Source organism: Mustela nigripes, chromosome 4 (assembly GCF_022355385.1).
Source record: "Mustela nigripes isolate SB6536 chromosome 4, MUSNIG.SB6536, whole genome shotgun sequence".
In the NCBI taxonomy this organism is placed as follows: Eukaryota; Metazoa; Chordata; class Mammalia; order Carnivora; family Mustelidae; genus Mustela; species Mustela nigripes.
The window spans coordinates 85807088-85824991 of record NC_081560.1 but is presented as its reverse complement, the minus strand read 5'-3'; the positions used below and the strand labels follow the sequence as shown (position 1 = coordinate 85824991).

Here is a 17904-nt window from a genome sequence, read left to right as displayed (position 1 = left end):
CATTGTATCCTCACTTGTGGTAGAGAGAGCACAGAGAGAAAAAGCAGACTATCTTGTGTCTCTTATTAGGGCACTAATACCATGGTGAGGGTTCCACCCTCATAACCGACTAACCTAATAACCTGATAAAGGCTCCATGCCCTAATGCCATCTCTTTAGGCTTTCTTTTAGGCTTTCAACATACAGATTTGGGGGCACACAGACAGGAAGTCTGTACAGAGACAGTGTAGAAGTTTTTCTTGAGGTGTTCATCTTCACTAGGGACAGCACCAAGTTGGGCAGACAGGTCAGTAGACACCCCCAAGGGACTATGGTGCCACCTAGAATCTCTAAGACTGATTTTCTTGGAACACCCCCAACCCCTGTTGCTTGGTTAGCAATGGGGAGGAGCAAACCACCTTCCTCCTCCCTTGCTACCATCTAGGCAGAACATTATTTTCTTTCTCCCTCCTCCAGTTCATCTCTTTAGTCCTCAAAAGGACTAGAGCAGGAGCAGGTCCAGTTCTCCAACCTGAGCTGCATATCTAACCCTACTTATTAGCAGCTCTCTTTAGAATGTAAGGTGCTTAAAACCACTTCTTTCCAGCAGGGACTGTAGCCACCAGTTCTAGGACAACTGGAAATGTCCCAGTCTATATCACCTAACAAATAGGCAGGTGTGGGTGATACACTGTAGGGCTCATATGTTGTGGAATCTGGGCAGAAATCCAAAATAAGTTAATTTATGCAAATGCAAAAATAGGTACAGGTTTTGTTTTGATGCAGGTGCAGAACAAAGAATCAGCAGCAAGCAAACAAGGTAGAGAATGACAGAAAATCAGGGATGAATTCTACTTGATGGTATTTCCTATCTATTGACAATGAACATCCACTGGTCATTATTGTTAGTGATAATCGTCCACAAGAGACCAATAGTCATTGCACAGATCAGGATACACTGGGTAATTGTTCAGAAATGGGAAGATTATGTCTCCCATAAGCATCAGTTTTCCAGTATGTACCAAACATCCCAGTAAACATGTATGCATACACACAAATATTTCAAATATGAAAGGTTACATATCAACATGTGTATAACTGTAATTCAAGGTGATTTATGTAGTAAAGCTACCTGAATCTTTACCTAAGCTCCAAAACTTGTTAGCTGGTTCATCTTGCAAATTTATAACATCTTTCTGTACTTTTGTTTTCTCTATTGTAAAGTGGGATTTGGGGAGGATCAGTGGGTTAGAAGGTAAAGAATAAAGAATAGTGTTGGGCATATAGAAATCACTCAGTAAGTGTTAGCTATCACAATTACAGTTTATGAGGATATATTTTAAATTGGTGTCATTAGATATTTCCATATATATTCCCTGCCGCTAAAAATCAGCATTTCAGGGGCACCTGGGAGGTTCAGTTGGGTAAGTGTCTGTCTTCAGCTCAGGTCATGATCCCAGGGTCCTGGGATCAAGCCCCACATCGGGCTCCCCATTCAGTGAAGAGTCTGCTTCTCCCTCTCCCTCTGCTGCTTTCTCGTTCATGCTCTCACACTCTCTCAAATAAATGAATAAAATCCATTTCAAAAGTAAAATCATTCTTTTCACCTCCTAATCCAGCTTTCTTTCTAAATTTTTATCAAAATATCTGAAGAGCACTTTTTTCCCTTTTTCCTCTTATATCGAGCAGATCTGTCTTGAATTCTAAGTGAGAGAAACTAGCTTAAGCAAAAAAGGAGGGAATTGGTTCATATACTTAAAAAAAAGGGAGGGCTTAGATGAAACTGGCCTCAGAGATATCTGGAATCAGAAACTCAAACGCCCACATTACCCTCTCTGTTTTCAGGTCAGTTTTCATGAAAGTGGTACTGGGACCACAGAGCTTTCTGAGCAGGCCCATGGAAAAACCTCAGGACCGTTTCTGACTGGCCAATCACAGTGTCCTGGGGAATGGCGTACTCTGGGTGGCATAGCCAGGGAGGTGTGGGATACAGGGTTTGGCACCCCCCCACCCGCGGGGACACTGTGCATATCCACCACCTTTTGCAAACCACCCTAAACCTAAAATGTGTTCCATCCTATCCCTCTTCTATCACAGACATTGCCCTAACTATACAACTTACTTTCTTTTTTGAAACATCAGACCTCTCATCCAAACAGAAATCTCTCCTCTACATCCCAGGTTTTGCCAATTTCCCTGCCTTTGTTTAATCTCCATTGCCTACAGTGATGCCTTCCACCAGCTGTTTCTCTATCAACCTGGTAGCGTTTGGCTCAAATCCTGCTGCTCCATGAAGCTTTTTGGGACTATGGCAAACTATACTGAGCTCCCTGTTCTTTGAATTCCTCCCTCATCAGTGTTCTATACATACATCGATCATGTTTTTATTTTTATTCTCATAGGACCCAGCTAGATGCTGAGTCCTACTGACTGACTGAATGCTAGATAAGATGTTCAGCTCAGAAAAGCATGCCACATGGTAGGCATTTACAAATCAGTAAGTACCTCTGAGACAGAATAGATTGGGGATTTGATACATGATAGTATGACAAAGTGGGACTCTACAAGGAACAGACTTTGGTCTGTAGCCCTGTCTGTCATTATTGTCACTGCACATGCTTGTGAACTCTCCTTTCAAGTCTGTAGCTATCGTGGCTGGTGTGATAGGCACCCGATAATTATTACCGAAGAAAGGAATGAATGAACGAATGAAAGAAAGTGAGAAAACAAGAGGTTCTAAAGAAATGGTTATTTTCAAACAAATATAGTAGAATCATTTTTCTAGTAGATTTTGAATAAAGAAGATTTTAATAGGCAAAAGGTTAAAGTTTCATGAAATGTTTTAGAGGTCATTTTATAAAGTCTCTAGATTCTGAAGTTGTTCCTTTGAATGTGTTTTATTTTATCTAAACCCTGAAAGCAGTGAGACATTTTGACCTAGAATGTTGGGGGGAAGTAGGAGAGTATTTTTGACATTCCAAGAGCAAAGAGATCTGTAAGGAATTACTCTAACACACATGTGTGCCCATTACGCATGTATACAGATCCACATATACACACGTAAGCACATTGATCATAGTAGAAGAGAGAAACTGCAAAGCATGTGTTACATCACATTCTAAATTCTGACAAAAAGTTTGCCATGAGCCATTTCCTTTTTCTTTTTTATCTCCCTGTAAAACAGTGTTCAGCATTTCAGGTCACTAAACAAAAGAAAATGATTTGTGTTCTTCTCTGGGAAAAAACATCTTCAGTGCCAAACTAAGCATTTGTGTGATATTTTCCACTTACAAAAATCCCACAAAACACTTTAAAAACCTTTGTAGACCGACACCATAGTCTCCTGGAAAAACAATACTGCTCTGTGATTTTCACAATAGACCAATCATTCCAACCAGCTAATTGTGATAATTGGATTTTTATAATTCTCCTCACCCTACATCTTTATCCTTCTGGCTCATTTCCACATGCCAAATTTTTCATAGAAGTCTGCTGGATTAGAATTAACTAGCTAGGTTCTGTAGGTTTTCTTCTGAAAATCATTCTTTTTTTTTTTTTTTTTAAAAGATTTTATTTATTTATTTCACAGAGAGAGATCACAAGTAGGCAGAGAGGCAGGCAGAGAGAGAGAGAGGAGGAAGCAGGCTCCCCGCTGAGCAGAGAGCCCGACGCGGGACTCGATCCCAGGACCCTGAGATCATGACCTGAGCCGAAGGCAGCGGCCTAACCCACTGAGCCACCCAGGCGCCCCTGAAAATCATTCTTCCTGTAATGATCCTGAGGCATGAAAATTCTAGACCAGATTATAATAACCTCTCAGGTGTTTCTTGCTTATAATATCTCAAATCAAGAAAAAGAAAAATTAAAAGTGCACCTAGCACATTGAAAATCTATATTACTTATAAGCCTTTCTCAAATATATTCTTAAGGGCACCTGGGTGGCTCAGTCAGTTAAGCGTCTGCCTTTGGCTCAGGTCATAATCCTGGAGTCCTGGGATCGAGTCTTGGATCGGATCTGCTTCTCCCTCTCACCTTTCCCCTCTCATGCTCTCTCTCTCTCTCTTAAATAAATAAAATCTTTTTAAAAAAAAATACACTTAAGATTGAGAGTTCCAAAGAATAAGTTCCTGTCTCAGGATTAACTTAAGTTCTCATTTTACTGGCCCCCTCGTTTATTTTGGAATCTCTTAATTGGCTTTAGATTTATCAGTAACAGTGTACTGTTTTAATTATCCCCAAGTATTTCCCCCTGTGACTTCTAATAACTGAAACCCTTTCTTAATTAACTTAGTGGATTAGAGTAGGGTTTAAATTATAAGCATGAGAGGTGTTTTTCTCTATACTGTGTATCCTATCTCCATTTTTCTTCCTGACTTTTAAATTGAACTCCTTGGGAGCTCTCCAAAACCCGTTCGGTGCAGCCTGTGGATTAGCTTTGGCATATCTGTTTGGGCATTGGAATCTCATGAGCAAACCTTTTTCCCGTCCCATTAGCATGAACCCATTTACTCACAACAGGGTTGTGACATGTAGGGGACACATGGAGCAGAGGAAGCAACTTGCTGAATTTGAGGAAATTTTTCATATTTTTTAAAACACAAAGACCATTTCATAGTCACAAAAACTTATTGAAATGATCCCACCCAACCTCTCTGATTCCAAGAAAGAACCAGAGAGACCAGGAGCTTGAGTACTCTTGTCTTTTCATCAGGAAGTTCCTATTTTGCCAGTTTCACTTTAATTCCCAAGGAGGAGGAGGGTCCAGGTGTATCCGTGGAGAGGATGTTTCCTCAGCAATGCCACGTGCTAGGCAAATTACATGTGACGTGTATTTCATCTAATTGTTGCAGCACCCTATAAGGAAGGTGTTATTACCCATATTGTATCATTGAGGGGGGGAAAAGCTCAGAAAGTCACACAACTAGTGAAGAGCATGAATAATTGGCTGAAATTCCAACCCAACTCCAACTGATTTCAAAGTAGATGATCTTTCTTCTCTGCTACTCTGCCTGGAGGAGATTTACAAAGCAAATAGAGGGAGTGTTTTAATTAAAATTAATTTTGCCTTATTTTTAAAGACTTTTGAATACTCTTCCTATGATTAGCAGTTCCCAAGGGTCTCATAACCAAGTCTGGAAGTCAATGATGCAGAGACTAATCAAACATAGGCAGGAACAGTTACCATAACCAGAGCAAAGGATTAAATGGTGTGACTCGTGCCTCTAAACATTAAGTGGGAACAAAATCATCTCCCCAGAGTACTAGGATGTTTGTATGATCTTGAAACTGAAACAGCAAAATGCCAAAGAGCTCCCAGATGATTGACTCTGTGATTCTTCCATCTTTTGGGAAGGCTGGAAAAAGACAGCTGGTAAGCTGGGATCTGGATACATCTTGGGTGGACTTTGTCCAGTTCTACATTCAGATTGGTGGAGAGAGTGCTGCGTGCAACAAGCCAGACAGCAGAGAGGAGGGTGTCCTACTCCAGTACAGCAACAACGGGGGCATCCAGTGGCACCTGCTGGCAGAGATGTACTTCTCAGACTTCAGCAAACCCAGGTAACTTCCCCAGATGGCCTCCTGGTGGTTCCCAGGAAGGGTAAAGAGTATGTTTTTGTTGCACTGTTTCTAAAATGTCGCTAACTCTTACAAAAGGAGACACCATATCGAAAACTGATGATGGGTACTATATGTCGGCTAACTGAACTTAGTACAAAAATGAAAATTTAAAAATAAGTAAATAAAAGAAAAAAACATTTTTTTAAAGAAAGTAGACAAATTCATAAGTGCCTGACATAAATAATGGCCCAGCAGATAAAAATTTCATTTAAGGGACTCCTGGGTGGCTCAGTCACTGGGCGTCTGCCTTCGGCTCAGATCATGATCCCAGGGTCCTGGAATCAAGCTCCCTGTTCAGCAGGAGACCTGCTTCTCCCTCTCCCACTCCCCCTGCTTGTGTTCACTCTCTCACTGTGCCCCTCTCTGTCAAATTAATAAATAAATAAAATCTTTAAAATTTTTTTTTCATTTAATTTGTTTCTGGACAAAAAGCCCTTGTTTTTATGGCTGTATTCTTTAAAGAACTTAAGAAAAATCATGACTAGGGGAAAAATAGAATAGTTGACCAGTTTTACTACAGAAAATTAAAAAATAAGTAAATAAAAGAAAAACGCACTTTTCCCATTTGCAGGTTTTTTAAGTATACACATACCATATATTATACATATAAAGTTATTTGTATAGGGGCGCCTGGGTGGCTCAGTGGGTTAAAGCCTCTGCCTTCGGCTCAGGTCATGATCCCAGGATCCTGGGATGGAGCCCCACATCAGGCTCTCTGCTCGGCAGGGAGCCTGCTTCTTCATCTCTCTCTCTGCCTACTTGTGATCTCTATCTGTCAAATTAAATAAATAAAAACTTTTTTTAAAAAAGTTATTTGTTATATAGTAAACTATTGTAAAATTAAATATGTATTAAATATAAATTTATATAATGTATGAAAATAAAAACATGTAAAAATATGTTTAAAGCAACATTATTTTTATATATAGAAAATAAACATATTACCACATAAATATATGTTTTCATTGGTTAGATTTAACAGCAAGATAGATATTTTTTCTTTCTTTTTTTTTTTTTAAAGATTTTATTTATTTATTTGAGAGAAAGACAGAGAGAGCTGAGTGAGGAAAAGGTCAGAGAGAGAAGCAGACTCCCTGTGGAGCTGGGAGCCCCATGTGGGACTCAATCCTGAGACTTTGGGATCATGACCTGAGCCAAAGGCAGTCGTCCAACTAACTGAGCCACCCAGGAGTCCCAGCAAGATAGATTTTATTTAAAGTTTTCATATAGCGCTAGAGCTAATGGTAAACAAAATATCTGTGGGGCTCAGATTTTTCTAAAATTTTTTATTGGCTCATCCCTACCTTCATTTTCATGGATGAAGAATATATGTAATAAATAAAAACAATGACAGTTAAGGAGTTTAGGAAAATGCCTCATGTTTAATACTAATACCTATACCAGGCAATCACGATATTTTTCTATATTTAAATTTAGTTATTTTACAAATATGTAGCATTTTGAAATTCAACATTTGTACTTTATATTTTATATGTCATTAAAATCGATTCACAGATATCACTTTTAGAGTGTTCTGTTTTACAATCTTTGTATTTGCACCTCAACATAAAGAGAGCAACTTTTCTTTTTTTTTTAAGGTTTTATTTATTTAACACAAAGAGAGAGATCACAAGTAGGCAGAGCAGCAGGCAGAGGAAGAGAGAGAAGCAGGCTCCCCACTGAGCAGAGAGTCCAATGTGGGGTTCAATCCCAGGACCCTGAGATCATGAGCTGAGTCAAAGGCAGATGCTTAATGACTGAGCCACGCAGGCATCCCCAGAATCTTTCTTTATATGTTGACCATCAACTGTGTCAAGTCTTGTTTTGCATTTTACAACTGAACCTTGTTTTACTGAAGAAAAAATATTATCGGAGACTATATACATCCAGTTCTTACAGATTAAATATATTTGAGCATACTGTGTAACATATAGCTCTTTTGCACCTGGAAGGTTCCTAAGTTTGTTGTTTTAAAACACTGAGTCATTTAAAGGTGACATAACTTTTCATTATGTAACATAAGTGAACATGTAGACAGCTAACAAAAAGCTTTTCTTCTAAGGGACACGGAGAGAGGCAGAAACCAGAAGGGAGGAAACTAGGAAAAACGAGAGCCATAACCTCTAGGGAGAATGTCAGAAACAGTATTTGTGAGACAGAACCAGGTGAGATTTCTCCTAGGACAGGACAAAGGGAATTGATAATGGTGCCAAACTAGTTTAAACAACAATTTAAAATAATTCAAATTATTTTTTCCAAACATTGTCATGGTCGTTTGGAAAGTTAGTCAACATTCAGTAAAGTTACTAGATTACTGTAGAGACTAACAAAACTTCAATAGTTTCTTCAAATTTCCAAAATATTCAGCTTTTATTTATGGAAATTTTTCTTTAGAGCCAAAATATTTCACCACATTCTCAAAGAGTTCTGTGACACTAAAATGGCGGGGAAATTTTGAGTTGGGGGATATCAGAAAAAGACCCCATTTATGGTGACAAATAAAATATAAGGAAGAACTTTAACCAACAGTACTGAACATCTCTTTAAAGAAGAACTACAAAACTTCCCTCGTAGATATAAAGGAAAACAAATAAATGGAAAATAATACAACATTTCTGGATAGGAAAACTAAATATTGTGATATGAAGATATCTCTTAATTTTTGTCTCATGCAATTCCAATGAAAATCTTAGTGATATGTTTTGGGGAACTTTAGATCTAGAAATATAAACTGGCAAAAATAGCTTGAACTTTTGGGGAAAAAAAAAAAAACAGAGAAAACCCCTACATGATATTAAAACACACACTATATAACCAAAATAATTTAAATAGTGCATGGATAGACAGAGCAAATAATGTAGCCAAATGCATGACCTAGAAGTCAACTCACATATATGTAAAAAAAAAAATGTGTATTAAAACAAGACCATGAGCTATCAATGAAAAATTGTTATTCAATCAAGTGGTGTTGGAAAAAAATGGGTAGGCTTTTGGGGAAAATTATCTTTTTAGCTCATTACCTGACCCCATCAAAAACTGTTTAAGACCGGTTGAAGACTTAAACATTTGGGTGAGTATGTGATCTTAGAAAGAGATTTAAACTTCCTAAACACAAATTCAATAGAAGAATTAACAGAGGAAAGGGCTGCTCATATAGAAATACACTATCTGCAGACGTAAACCTACATACACACATAACACGTCTCTGTCAAAGAAAACAGAAAACAGTGAAAGAAAAAAAAACTGAGATGATACTTGCCACTGATAATGAGCAACAGAGGGCTGGTGTTCCTGGGAAGAGCTTAAAAAATGGGTAAAAGAAATGAGTTGATGTTCCAAAAGAGGAAGCCTAGAGGTTTAATAAAACATGAATAATAGCTAAACTCTGTTGCACTAAAAGAGAGACCATTTTTCAACAGTCTGGTGGTCATTTCTCAATGATTACACCAGTGTTGTCTACACACAGAGCAGCAGGACAGGTCCTCTCCTGTGTTTCTGCAAACAGTAGGACTCTTCCAGGAAGAAATTTGGAAAAAGCAAGAGCCTTAACCATAACTAGTTCATTCACTCTGATACTTCCATTTCTAGGAGTCTTCCCTAAAGAAATGAACTGAGAAGGGCTCCTGGGTGGCTTGGTCATTAAGCATCTGCCTTCGGCTCAGGTCATGATCCCAGGGTTCTAGGATCAATCCCTGCATCGGGCTCCCTGCTCATTGGGGAGTCTGCTTCTCCCTCTCCCACTCCCCCTGCTTGTGTTCCCTCTCTTGCTGTCTCTCTCTCAAATAAGTAAATAAAATCTTTAAAAAACAAAAAGAAAGAAAGAAACCGAGGTGTAGGTAAAGCTTTATGCATAATGATTTTCATTACAGGGGCACCTGGGTGACTCAGCAGGTCAAGCTTCTCCCTTTGGCCCAGGTCATGACCTCAGGATCATGGAATCGAGCCCCGTATCAGGCTCTCTGCCCCTCTCTTCTGCCTGCCTTTCTCTGCCTACTTGTGATCTCTCTCTGTCAAATAAATAAATAAAATCTTTAGGAAAAAAAAAGATTTTCATTACAGAATTATTTATAACAGAGAAAAGTAAAATAGACAATAGTATGTCTGTGTCATGAAAATATATGGACAGTAAAATAATCTTAAAAAATAATTAGGGATGCCTGGGGGGCTCAGTCAGTTAAGCGTCTGCCTTTGCCTCTGGCCATGATCCCAGAGTCCTGGGATCAAGTCCAGCATTGGGCTCCCTGCTCAGCAGAGTCTGCTTCTCCCTCTTCTTCTACTCCTCCTCCTTCTTGTACACCCTTGCTCTCTCTCTTTCTCTCTCTGTGACAAATAAAATCATAAAAAAAAGAAATATACTGACATGAAAATGTGTTTATGATATAATATGAAATTTTAAACTAAAATAAAAACCATTTTTTACATATATCTCACCTATGTAAAAGATTACATGCTTTCATGATATATATCAAAACATTAACAGAGGTCAACCCCAGGCAGAAGATTTGGGTGATTTTCTGTTTCATTTTTAATTCATATTAACCCACAGTTAGAACTGCTTTGGAAAAAAATTAATGCTATTTTAATGTAAAAACATACAAAGGAACAGTTTCTTCAGGTTTTTCTTAGAAACGTGATACCATGGTAATCAAAAGACTGTTCATAAATCAAGTTTAGTAGAAATATTTGCCTCCAAAAGATACATTTCCAAATGGAATAAATATGACAAGGACTAAAGTCACTTAAAACTTTAAATCTCTTGATGTGTCTAAACTTGGAAAATTTGGGGGCCTCTGGGTGGCTCAGATGCTTAAGCATCTGCCTTCACCTCAGGTCACGATCTCAGGGTCCTGGGATCGAGCCCCATGTCAGCATCCCTGCTCAGCAGCAGGTCTGCTTCTCTCTCCTGATTCCTTCTCTCAATCTCTCTCCTCTCAAATAAAAAAAAGACCTTTAAAAAAAAAAAACAACTTTCAAAACGATCCAGAGATCAAACAAAACTAAACTTTCTCTTGTTGCTACCCTTGCTATTTTAAGAGCTGCTAATAATCAGCTTTTCCTTTCCCAGCCATAAATGATTTGCTTTTGTGCAGATTCGTCTATCTGGAGCTCCCAGCGGCTGCTAAGACCCCTTGCACCAGGTTTCGCTGGTGGCAGCCTGTGTTCTCAGGGGAGGGCTACGACCAGTGGGCAGTCGATGACATCATCATCCTGTCAGAGAAGCAAAAGCAGGTCATCCCGATTGTGAACCCAACTTTACCTCAGGTATCTTTCTTATGTCTGAGCTCCAAGAAGACAGGATTGTGAGTAGATGGGATTCAAGAACTTCTCACTTCCCCCAGAGATTCAGTGCTTGACCCTTGAATCTAAGTTTTATAAGTAAACTAAATTTTCAGTGTCTGTACTTTTCTGGTTTGCTCTTAATTGTTCTGTTATCCCTCTATGCTGCCAGTTCACAGATTATATAGATAAATAGATAGATAAATAGAAAGAAAGAAAGGGAGGGAGGGAGGGAGTGAAAGCCTAGAAAGTCTGGCCAAGACATCAACCATGATTATTACTGTGTTTATAAAATTAGATACACAGTGACATAGTATTTTCAGTTGTTAAATCATCAGGGAAAAAGGTCTGTGGCAGTAAAAAATAATAATAATAATATAGAGATTCTGCTGTATTTTTCTGGAAATACAAATGGTACCTGCATATCTTGAACTGAAAATTTCTTTGTTGTTTTCAAAGCTATCCAATTGCCTTTCTGCCTTGTCTATATTGTTCCTCTTAGAACTTTTATGAGAAGCCAGCTTTTGATTACCCAATGAATCAGATGAGTGTGTGGTTGATGTTGGCTAATGAAGGAATGGTTAAAAATGAAACTTTCTGCTCTGCCACGCCATCAGCCATGGTATTTGGAAAATCAGACGGGGATCGATTTGCCGTAACTCGAGATTTGACTTTGAAACCTGGATATGTGCTACAGTTCAAGGTATTTATGCACAGGTCTCTTCCCAATGTGGGTCAAAGAACAGGATATCTTCCAGACTCTTAGGTGAAATCAAATGGATACAAATCTTTCCAACTCTCAGAAGGAAGGGACCCACCTGAACAGAGGTTCAACAGTCCTAGAACAGCAGAGCTCCCAAGTTAGCACTACCCACAAGGAGAAAAGCTGGTCAGTTTGAAAACTGACTTTTAGATTTTCAGTCTGTTGTGACTTAATGAACCCCATGCTTCTGAATGGTAAGAGAGAAGTTCTCTTTTTCAGTTTGAGTTTTTGGACTTACGAGTTATTTTGTGGTTTTACTATAGGACTTTCAAACAATTGCCCTTCCTTTGATTTAGTAACGCTGTACCATAATTATCACCGTTCTCTTAAAAGCTTGCTGTTTTTCAGCACTGTGATCACATGTCAACATGTATAGCAAGTATTTCCTTTGACAAGCTCTTTTTTTCAGAAGCCTAATCAAAATTTCATTTTGTTTATAATAAAATCCCATCGGTGAACTCTGGGGTCGAAAGTAATGCAGTTTTAATGAGCTAACACAACTACATGGTCTTTATGTAATGACAGGATGGAGATGCTAAATAATTTACAAATGGAATTACTAAAGAGATCAGATGTTTATAGGCAGCTCTTCAAATATAATTTCCACAGGTCTGTAAACAAGGAAGTTAGTCATAAATAAAATGATTACTGAAATGTTATCCTTCCTTGTTTAGATTCTGACGCTAAACTACAGTGAAAAAAACCATTAATAGCAGTATGTGCCTCGGTATTAATTTGTTGGTACCGCCTTAAAATGGTAACAGGATAATAGCAATAGCAAATATGTTGGCTGGAATACTGTGCTGTTTCTCACTTTACACCTTCTTGATTTAATTAGTCACAAAATCATGATAGTGTAGGCGTTAAAGTCTGCAAGATGGTGTTCTGATGTTTAGAAAATCTAAGTCAAGAAAACATTATTAAATGTTCCAAGTACTTAACCAGTAAGAACACACAACACGTGAGAAAAATCTCCATTCTCAAATCATACCAGGAAAAAACTTCTGATTGTGGCTATTAGTTGATAGTAGATATTTATTATGGTTCACTTGGGAGTTGATGATGAATGTCTATTTAGAATCTGTGACAAGAACTTGGTGTCATTTGTACACAGTGCTGGTACATTTTTTTGCAACGCATGCCATTTGTCAAACACTAGTTGCTAGGAATATGGACATGAAAAATATGGCCCTAGCCCTCAAGGAGCTCAGAAACTAGCAAGTGAGCCAGAAAAAAAGAATAGTCATTATCAAAGGAGTATTGTCATAGAAATATACCCTGGATCCTATGAGAGTACCTGGCATGGTGCCTGGCAGGTACTCCAGAAACAACTGTTCGATGGATGGATGGATGGATGGATGGTTGGATGGTTGGATGGTTGGATGGTTGGGTGGATGGGTGGATGGGTGGATGGATGGATGGATTGAGATGGAAAGTCTCCTTGAGACTTTTCCTTGAGATGGAAACTCAGGGATTGAGATGGAAAGAGTTAGCCCGATGAACAACAGAGGGGGAAGAATTCCAGTTAGAGGGAACAGAATGTGCAAATATATGAAAATACATGAAAGTGCAACTAGATAATTGGGAAACTTTCAGGAGCCTGGAGTATGTGCCAGAGAGGTAAGAGAGAAAGTTGATCCAAATTGGCTTTATATGATACGCTAAGGCACTTGGACAATAACCCAAGAGCAATCAGTCATGGGAGATTTTTCATCCATTAAGTGCAAGAATCAGACCTGTTTTAGAGATATCATCCTGGCGGCAGTATGGATGTTGACTTAGCAAGAGGAGAAGCTGTAATCAACAAGTACATTTATTCACTGATCCAGCAAATATTTATAAAGTCTTTACTATGCACCAGGGTCTGTTGTAGGCTATGAAAATAAATAGGAATAGAGAGCGTGAACTGTTATTTTATAAAGGGTGGTCAGGTCCCCTAACTAATAAAATGACTTTTAAACTGAAACCTGTAAAAGTTAAAAGGGTGATGGGGCACCTGGGTGGCTCAGTTGTTCAACATCTGCCTTCGGCTCAGGTCATGAACCCAGGGTCCTGGGATGGAGCCCCACATCAGGCTCCTTGCTCAGTGAGCAGCCAGCTTCTCCCTCTCCCACTACCCCTGCTTGTATACCCTCTCTTGCTGTCTCTGTCTGTCAAATAAATAATAAAAAAATCTTAATAGAAAAAAATTTTTAAATAAAAGTTAAAAGGGTGATTCCTGCAGCTCTCTGGAAAAGCACGTTCCAGGCACAGGGAACAAAAAGTACAGAGGCTTTGAATCTGTAGTGTGCTTGGAAAGGTTCAGAAAATCACAAGGGCCCCACTGTGACTAGAGCACAAAGATACAGAACGAGGGAACAGGTAGCACAAAGGAGGTCAGACTTGGGCTTCTACTCTGAGTAAAATGGCTGGCAGGAGAGTGACATACTGTGACTGACTTTTAAAGCCTCCTAGTGACAGTGTTGAGAGTGCAGTGACAGAGGCAAGGGCAGAGCTATGGCAGTGATCCAGGTAAAAGATAAAGAAGATGGTGTGGGAGTGGAGGAGGCGGAGAGAGGTGCTCCAACTGTGGAATAAACTCTGAGCAAACAAAGGATGCTAGAGTAGGCATCAAAGGAAGATTAAGGCATTGTGTGGGATTATAACAATAAGGAAATGGACCTGAGAGATGTTAAAGGGCCACAGTCAACATGTTCTCTGGTGAGCTGATGGATGATAGAATGAAGTTGAGAATGACTCCCACACTACACTGGCTCCAGTCGCTGAGATTAGAGATCCAGTCAGAGGAATGATTTGTGTGAGGGTGGCAGATGATGAGAGCAGACTTGGATCTGTGGAACGAGGCGTGACTGGGGACCACTGAAGGGGAAATTCGTAGGAATCAGTTATAGACATTTCCAGAGAGCTGAAGAGGGGTCCGGTCTGGGAGTTACAGATATTCAGAAGGGATTTGAAATAATGATTGTGAAAGAGATTTGGGAGCATGTACAGACTAAAAAGATTCTAAGAAAGCCAGAATTGAATACTAGAAAACACTGACAGTTAAGAGGCAGGCTAAATGATCAATTAAAAAAGGCAAAGACTTGTCAAGAACTGAAGGTTCCTGAGACTTGCCTACTTTAGAAACAACAGCAGTCATAAGAGGCCTATGAGAAAAAGCTCACTGTGTGTGTCTGTTGTAATTACTGTCAGCACACACCAACCGAAAGCTATGCTTACTTACGAGTAAAAAGGAATTTGTGTTAGACGAGTTTAATCACGCGTCGGAGATTGTCAAGTCTTTGCTTATATTGTTGACATTGAACTATATAAACTTAGATAAACGTATCACAATAAAATTTCTACAAACCCAGTTACAAACTCTTCTGAGAGATGCTTTCTAGCTGTGGGTATCGGAATAAGGAAAAGAGAGAATCTTCTTTTGATAGACTGGATCAAGCTGCCAACAGTCACAGGGATGAACTGGTTGATCTCTTGAGCTCTGGGCCAATATTATTTGCCTACGGCCCTTAACTTTGATTTGATCCTTTATTCTCCAGCCATTATCATGTTCCTTTGAGTGGTTACTTCAGTGGTTTTTTCTATATAATTCTACTGTTCTTATCTATAGTCTAAACAATAAAATTCTATGGTGGCTCCCACCAACAAATGAAATAAGATATGAATGGGTTATTCATATAAGATGGCAGATAATTAAATAAATACCAGGAAAAGAGCTTGACATTTGTAATTACCAAAAAAATGTCAACTAAAACAGTAATAAAATCATTTATACATTTACCAATTTAGAAAAAAACTGTTTTAAACTCAAATAATATTCAAAGGTGTGGTAAAAACTGATTCATTTGAACCCAGCTGATTAAAAATGAACACATACAAATAAAAAATTTTAAGTGTTTCTACATTTTCACTCAGTGATACTATTGTCAGAAATTTATCTGGTGATAATGGATCAACTGAAGAAAAAAATATACATTCTTTGCAATGCTACATATAATAATAAAATAACAGGTTAAATAGAAAGTAGAAGGAAAGCTCTAGACGTGTGATAACTTCAACTACATGACCAAAATACATACTTCTTTCTAAAATTTAGAAGAGAAAATAGAAAAAATAAAAACACTTATGCTAGGGTATTCGGATTTAAGTTATTTCTTTTCTTTTTTTTTTCCAAATTTTTTTCACATTGTTAATTCTATGATGACATTCCACTACATGAGTACACAGAACAATAGTAGTTCTATTTCTGGATCATTTTGGTTTTTTGATGCAGTGGCAAAAACTTAGCTCTTTGATCTAAGGTGGCAATGCTTTCTTACTGAGTTTTGGCAAGAAAATAGAGTAAAGACACTTGTTCCACTGAAAGCAGGGAAGATAGCCCTCTCTTCAGGTTACCTTCTTGTCCTGAAAAGAATAGCTCTTCATCTTCTGCTTCCCTCTGTTTATATGCCTGGAATAAGAGAAGAAAACCATTTCTTGGCTTCTTGGATTTTATCCCTGGCTCTAACATCATAGATAGTATGCTTCCACTTTTACTCCTGTAATCCCAAGAAATCCACAAATGGCAACTGGCTGAGCATTTCATTAAAAAGCATCTCTTGGTCACCTAAAGATTTCTAGAACCCGTGGAAGGATCTTTGTTGGAATGGAGCTGAAAGTCTTATCATTGTCAATATAAGGCAGACTCCGTAGCAAGAGCCTTGTCTGCTGTAGCACCTAATGTGTTGAGTGCTAACTTGGAACCAAAACCTTGTCTAATCCTGTCTTTCCTTTTGACAGCTAAACATAGGCTGTGCCAATCAGTTCAGCAGTGCTGCCCCCGTTCTTCTTCAGTACTCTCATGATGCGGGTATGTCCTGGTTTCTGGTCAAAGAAGGCTGTTACCCAGCTTCTGCCGGCAAAGGATGTGAGGGCAACTCCAGAGAACTAAGCGAGCCCACCGTGTATCACACGGGGGACTTTGAGGAATGGACAAGAATCACCATTGTCATTCCAAGGTCTCTCGCATCCAGGTAAAGTGAACATTCTTATTACATGCCATAGGCATTCTTTCTTGGGAGCAGAAATTTATCTCAATATCATCATTTCGGTAGCCTACAAGAGTTTATAGAGGCTAGCTATATCTAGTCACTAAAGGACTCTTGAGGGAAAAAGCCCTGGGGCAAAATTCCCAACGTCAGGGTGTGTGCATTGGTGTCTGTGCACATACAGCCCTGTGTGCTTGGCAAACAAACTTGCTCATTGATTCATCCACTCAACAGATATTTAGTGAGCACCAGTCTGGGCATTGGGATTGCGGTAGTGAACAAAAGATGTTAAAGTCTAAGAGAATAGCAAGTCATTATAATCTCTGACTTTGACTTTCTAGAGATTTTGGATAATTTAATGCTTCCCTGTGTGGACAATTTGAGATATCTTGCAATATAAAAGATCCCTTTAAATGACTATTAAAATAATAGAAAGATTAAAAATTAGTTGACAGAGAAATGAGATAAATGGATAAAAAAAACTTGAAGTGAATTAGTTTCATTAATAGGGCAATAAATTTAACCCAGTTTTCTAGCAGCTAAGACAAAGGGAGAAAATGCAGGGTCATTTAGTTCTCATGTTTGAGTAAAAAGAAAAAAATACATTCTGATTTTTAAGAAAAAATATACAACTTTTTTCCATCTCCATTCTCCATTCCATTTATTCTAGAATAAATGTATAGCATGCATAGGTATCCTTAAGGCAAGTAAAGTAGCTAACACAGAGACCAGGATTTTTAACTCTATCATTTTATGAAAAATAAAGAAACATTCTTCAAGTGGACACTTCTTAATTGAATCCCAGAATGTAGCATTAAATTGTGACTAAGTGAAAGCATTTCTGCAGAGCCTAGATGTACAAATCTACTTATACAGCTTTCTGGTCACGGCTTAATATATGCTTGGAATATTCATTAGTGCCATTCAGCAGTATTTCCAGCTTGCTTCCTTGCTGGAATATAGAAGGATTTATATTTTCCTCACACCTTTTAAAGTTTGACATGGCCTAATAAAATGTAAATGGTAATGAAATGTGTGATTTTTGAGAGCCCGTGTGCATTTTGCCGTGTTCTCTACCTTCTGAAAGCGTGTTTGGAGATGTAATATTTATCAGTCTGGGTCACTGTCTACAATAAGCAGGCTTCCTTGCTGGCCTACAATGAACATACTTGCATAAGCAAGAAATAAACTTGTTTTGAGTTAAGCCACTGAGATTGGGGATAGTTTGTCAACAAGGAC

At 38.5% G+C, this 17904-nt stretch overlaps 1 protein-coding gene across 3 annotated transcripts in view; it reads left to right on the top strand.

Annotated features, from left to right (window-relative positions):
• The window catches only part of RELN (reelin), a 496502-nt gene that overhangs the window by 372586 nt on the left and 106012 nt on the right, over positions 1 to 17904 (top strand). For all 3 annotated transcript variants that reach the window (XM_059396996.1, XM_059396995.1, XM_059396994.1), the window contains exons 25-28: positions 5333 to 5538; positions 10689 to 10860; positions 11378 to 11578; positions 16418 to 16650. In XM_059396996.1, coding sequence (XP_059252979.1) covers positions 5333 to 5538; positions 10689 to 10860; positions 11378 to 11578; positions 16418 to 16650 — 812 coding nt within the window. The remainder of the gene's footprint in view (positions 1 to 5332; positions 5539 to 10688; positions 10861 to 11377; positions 11579 to 16417; positions 16651 to 17904) is intronic.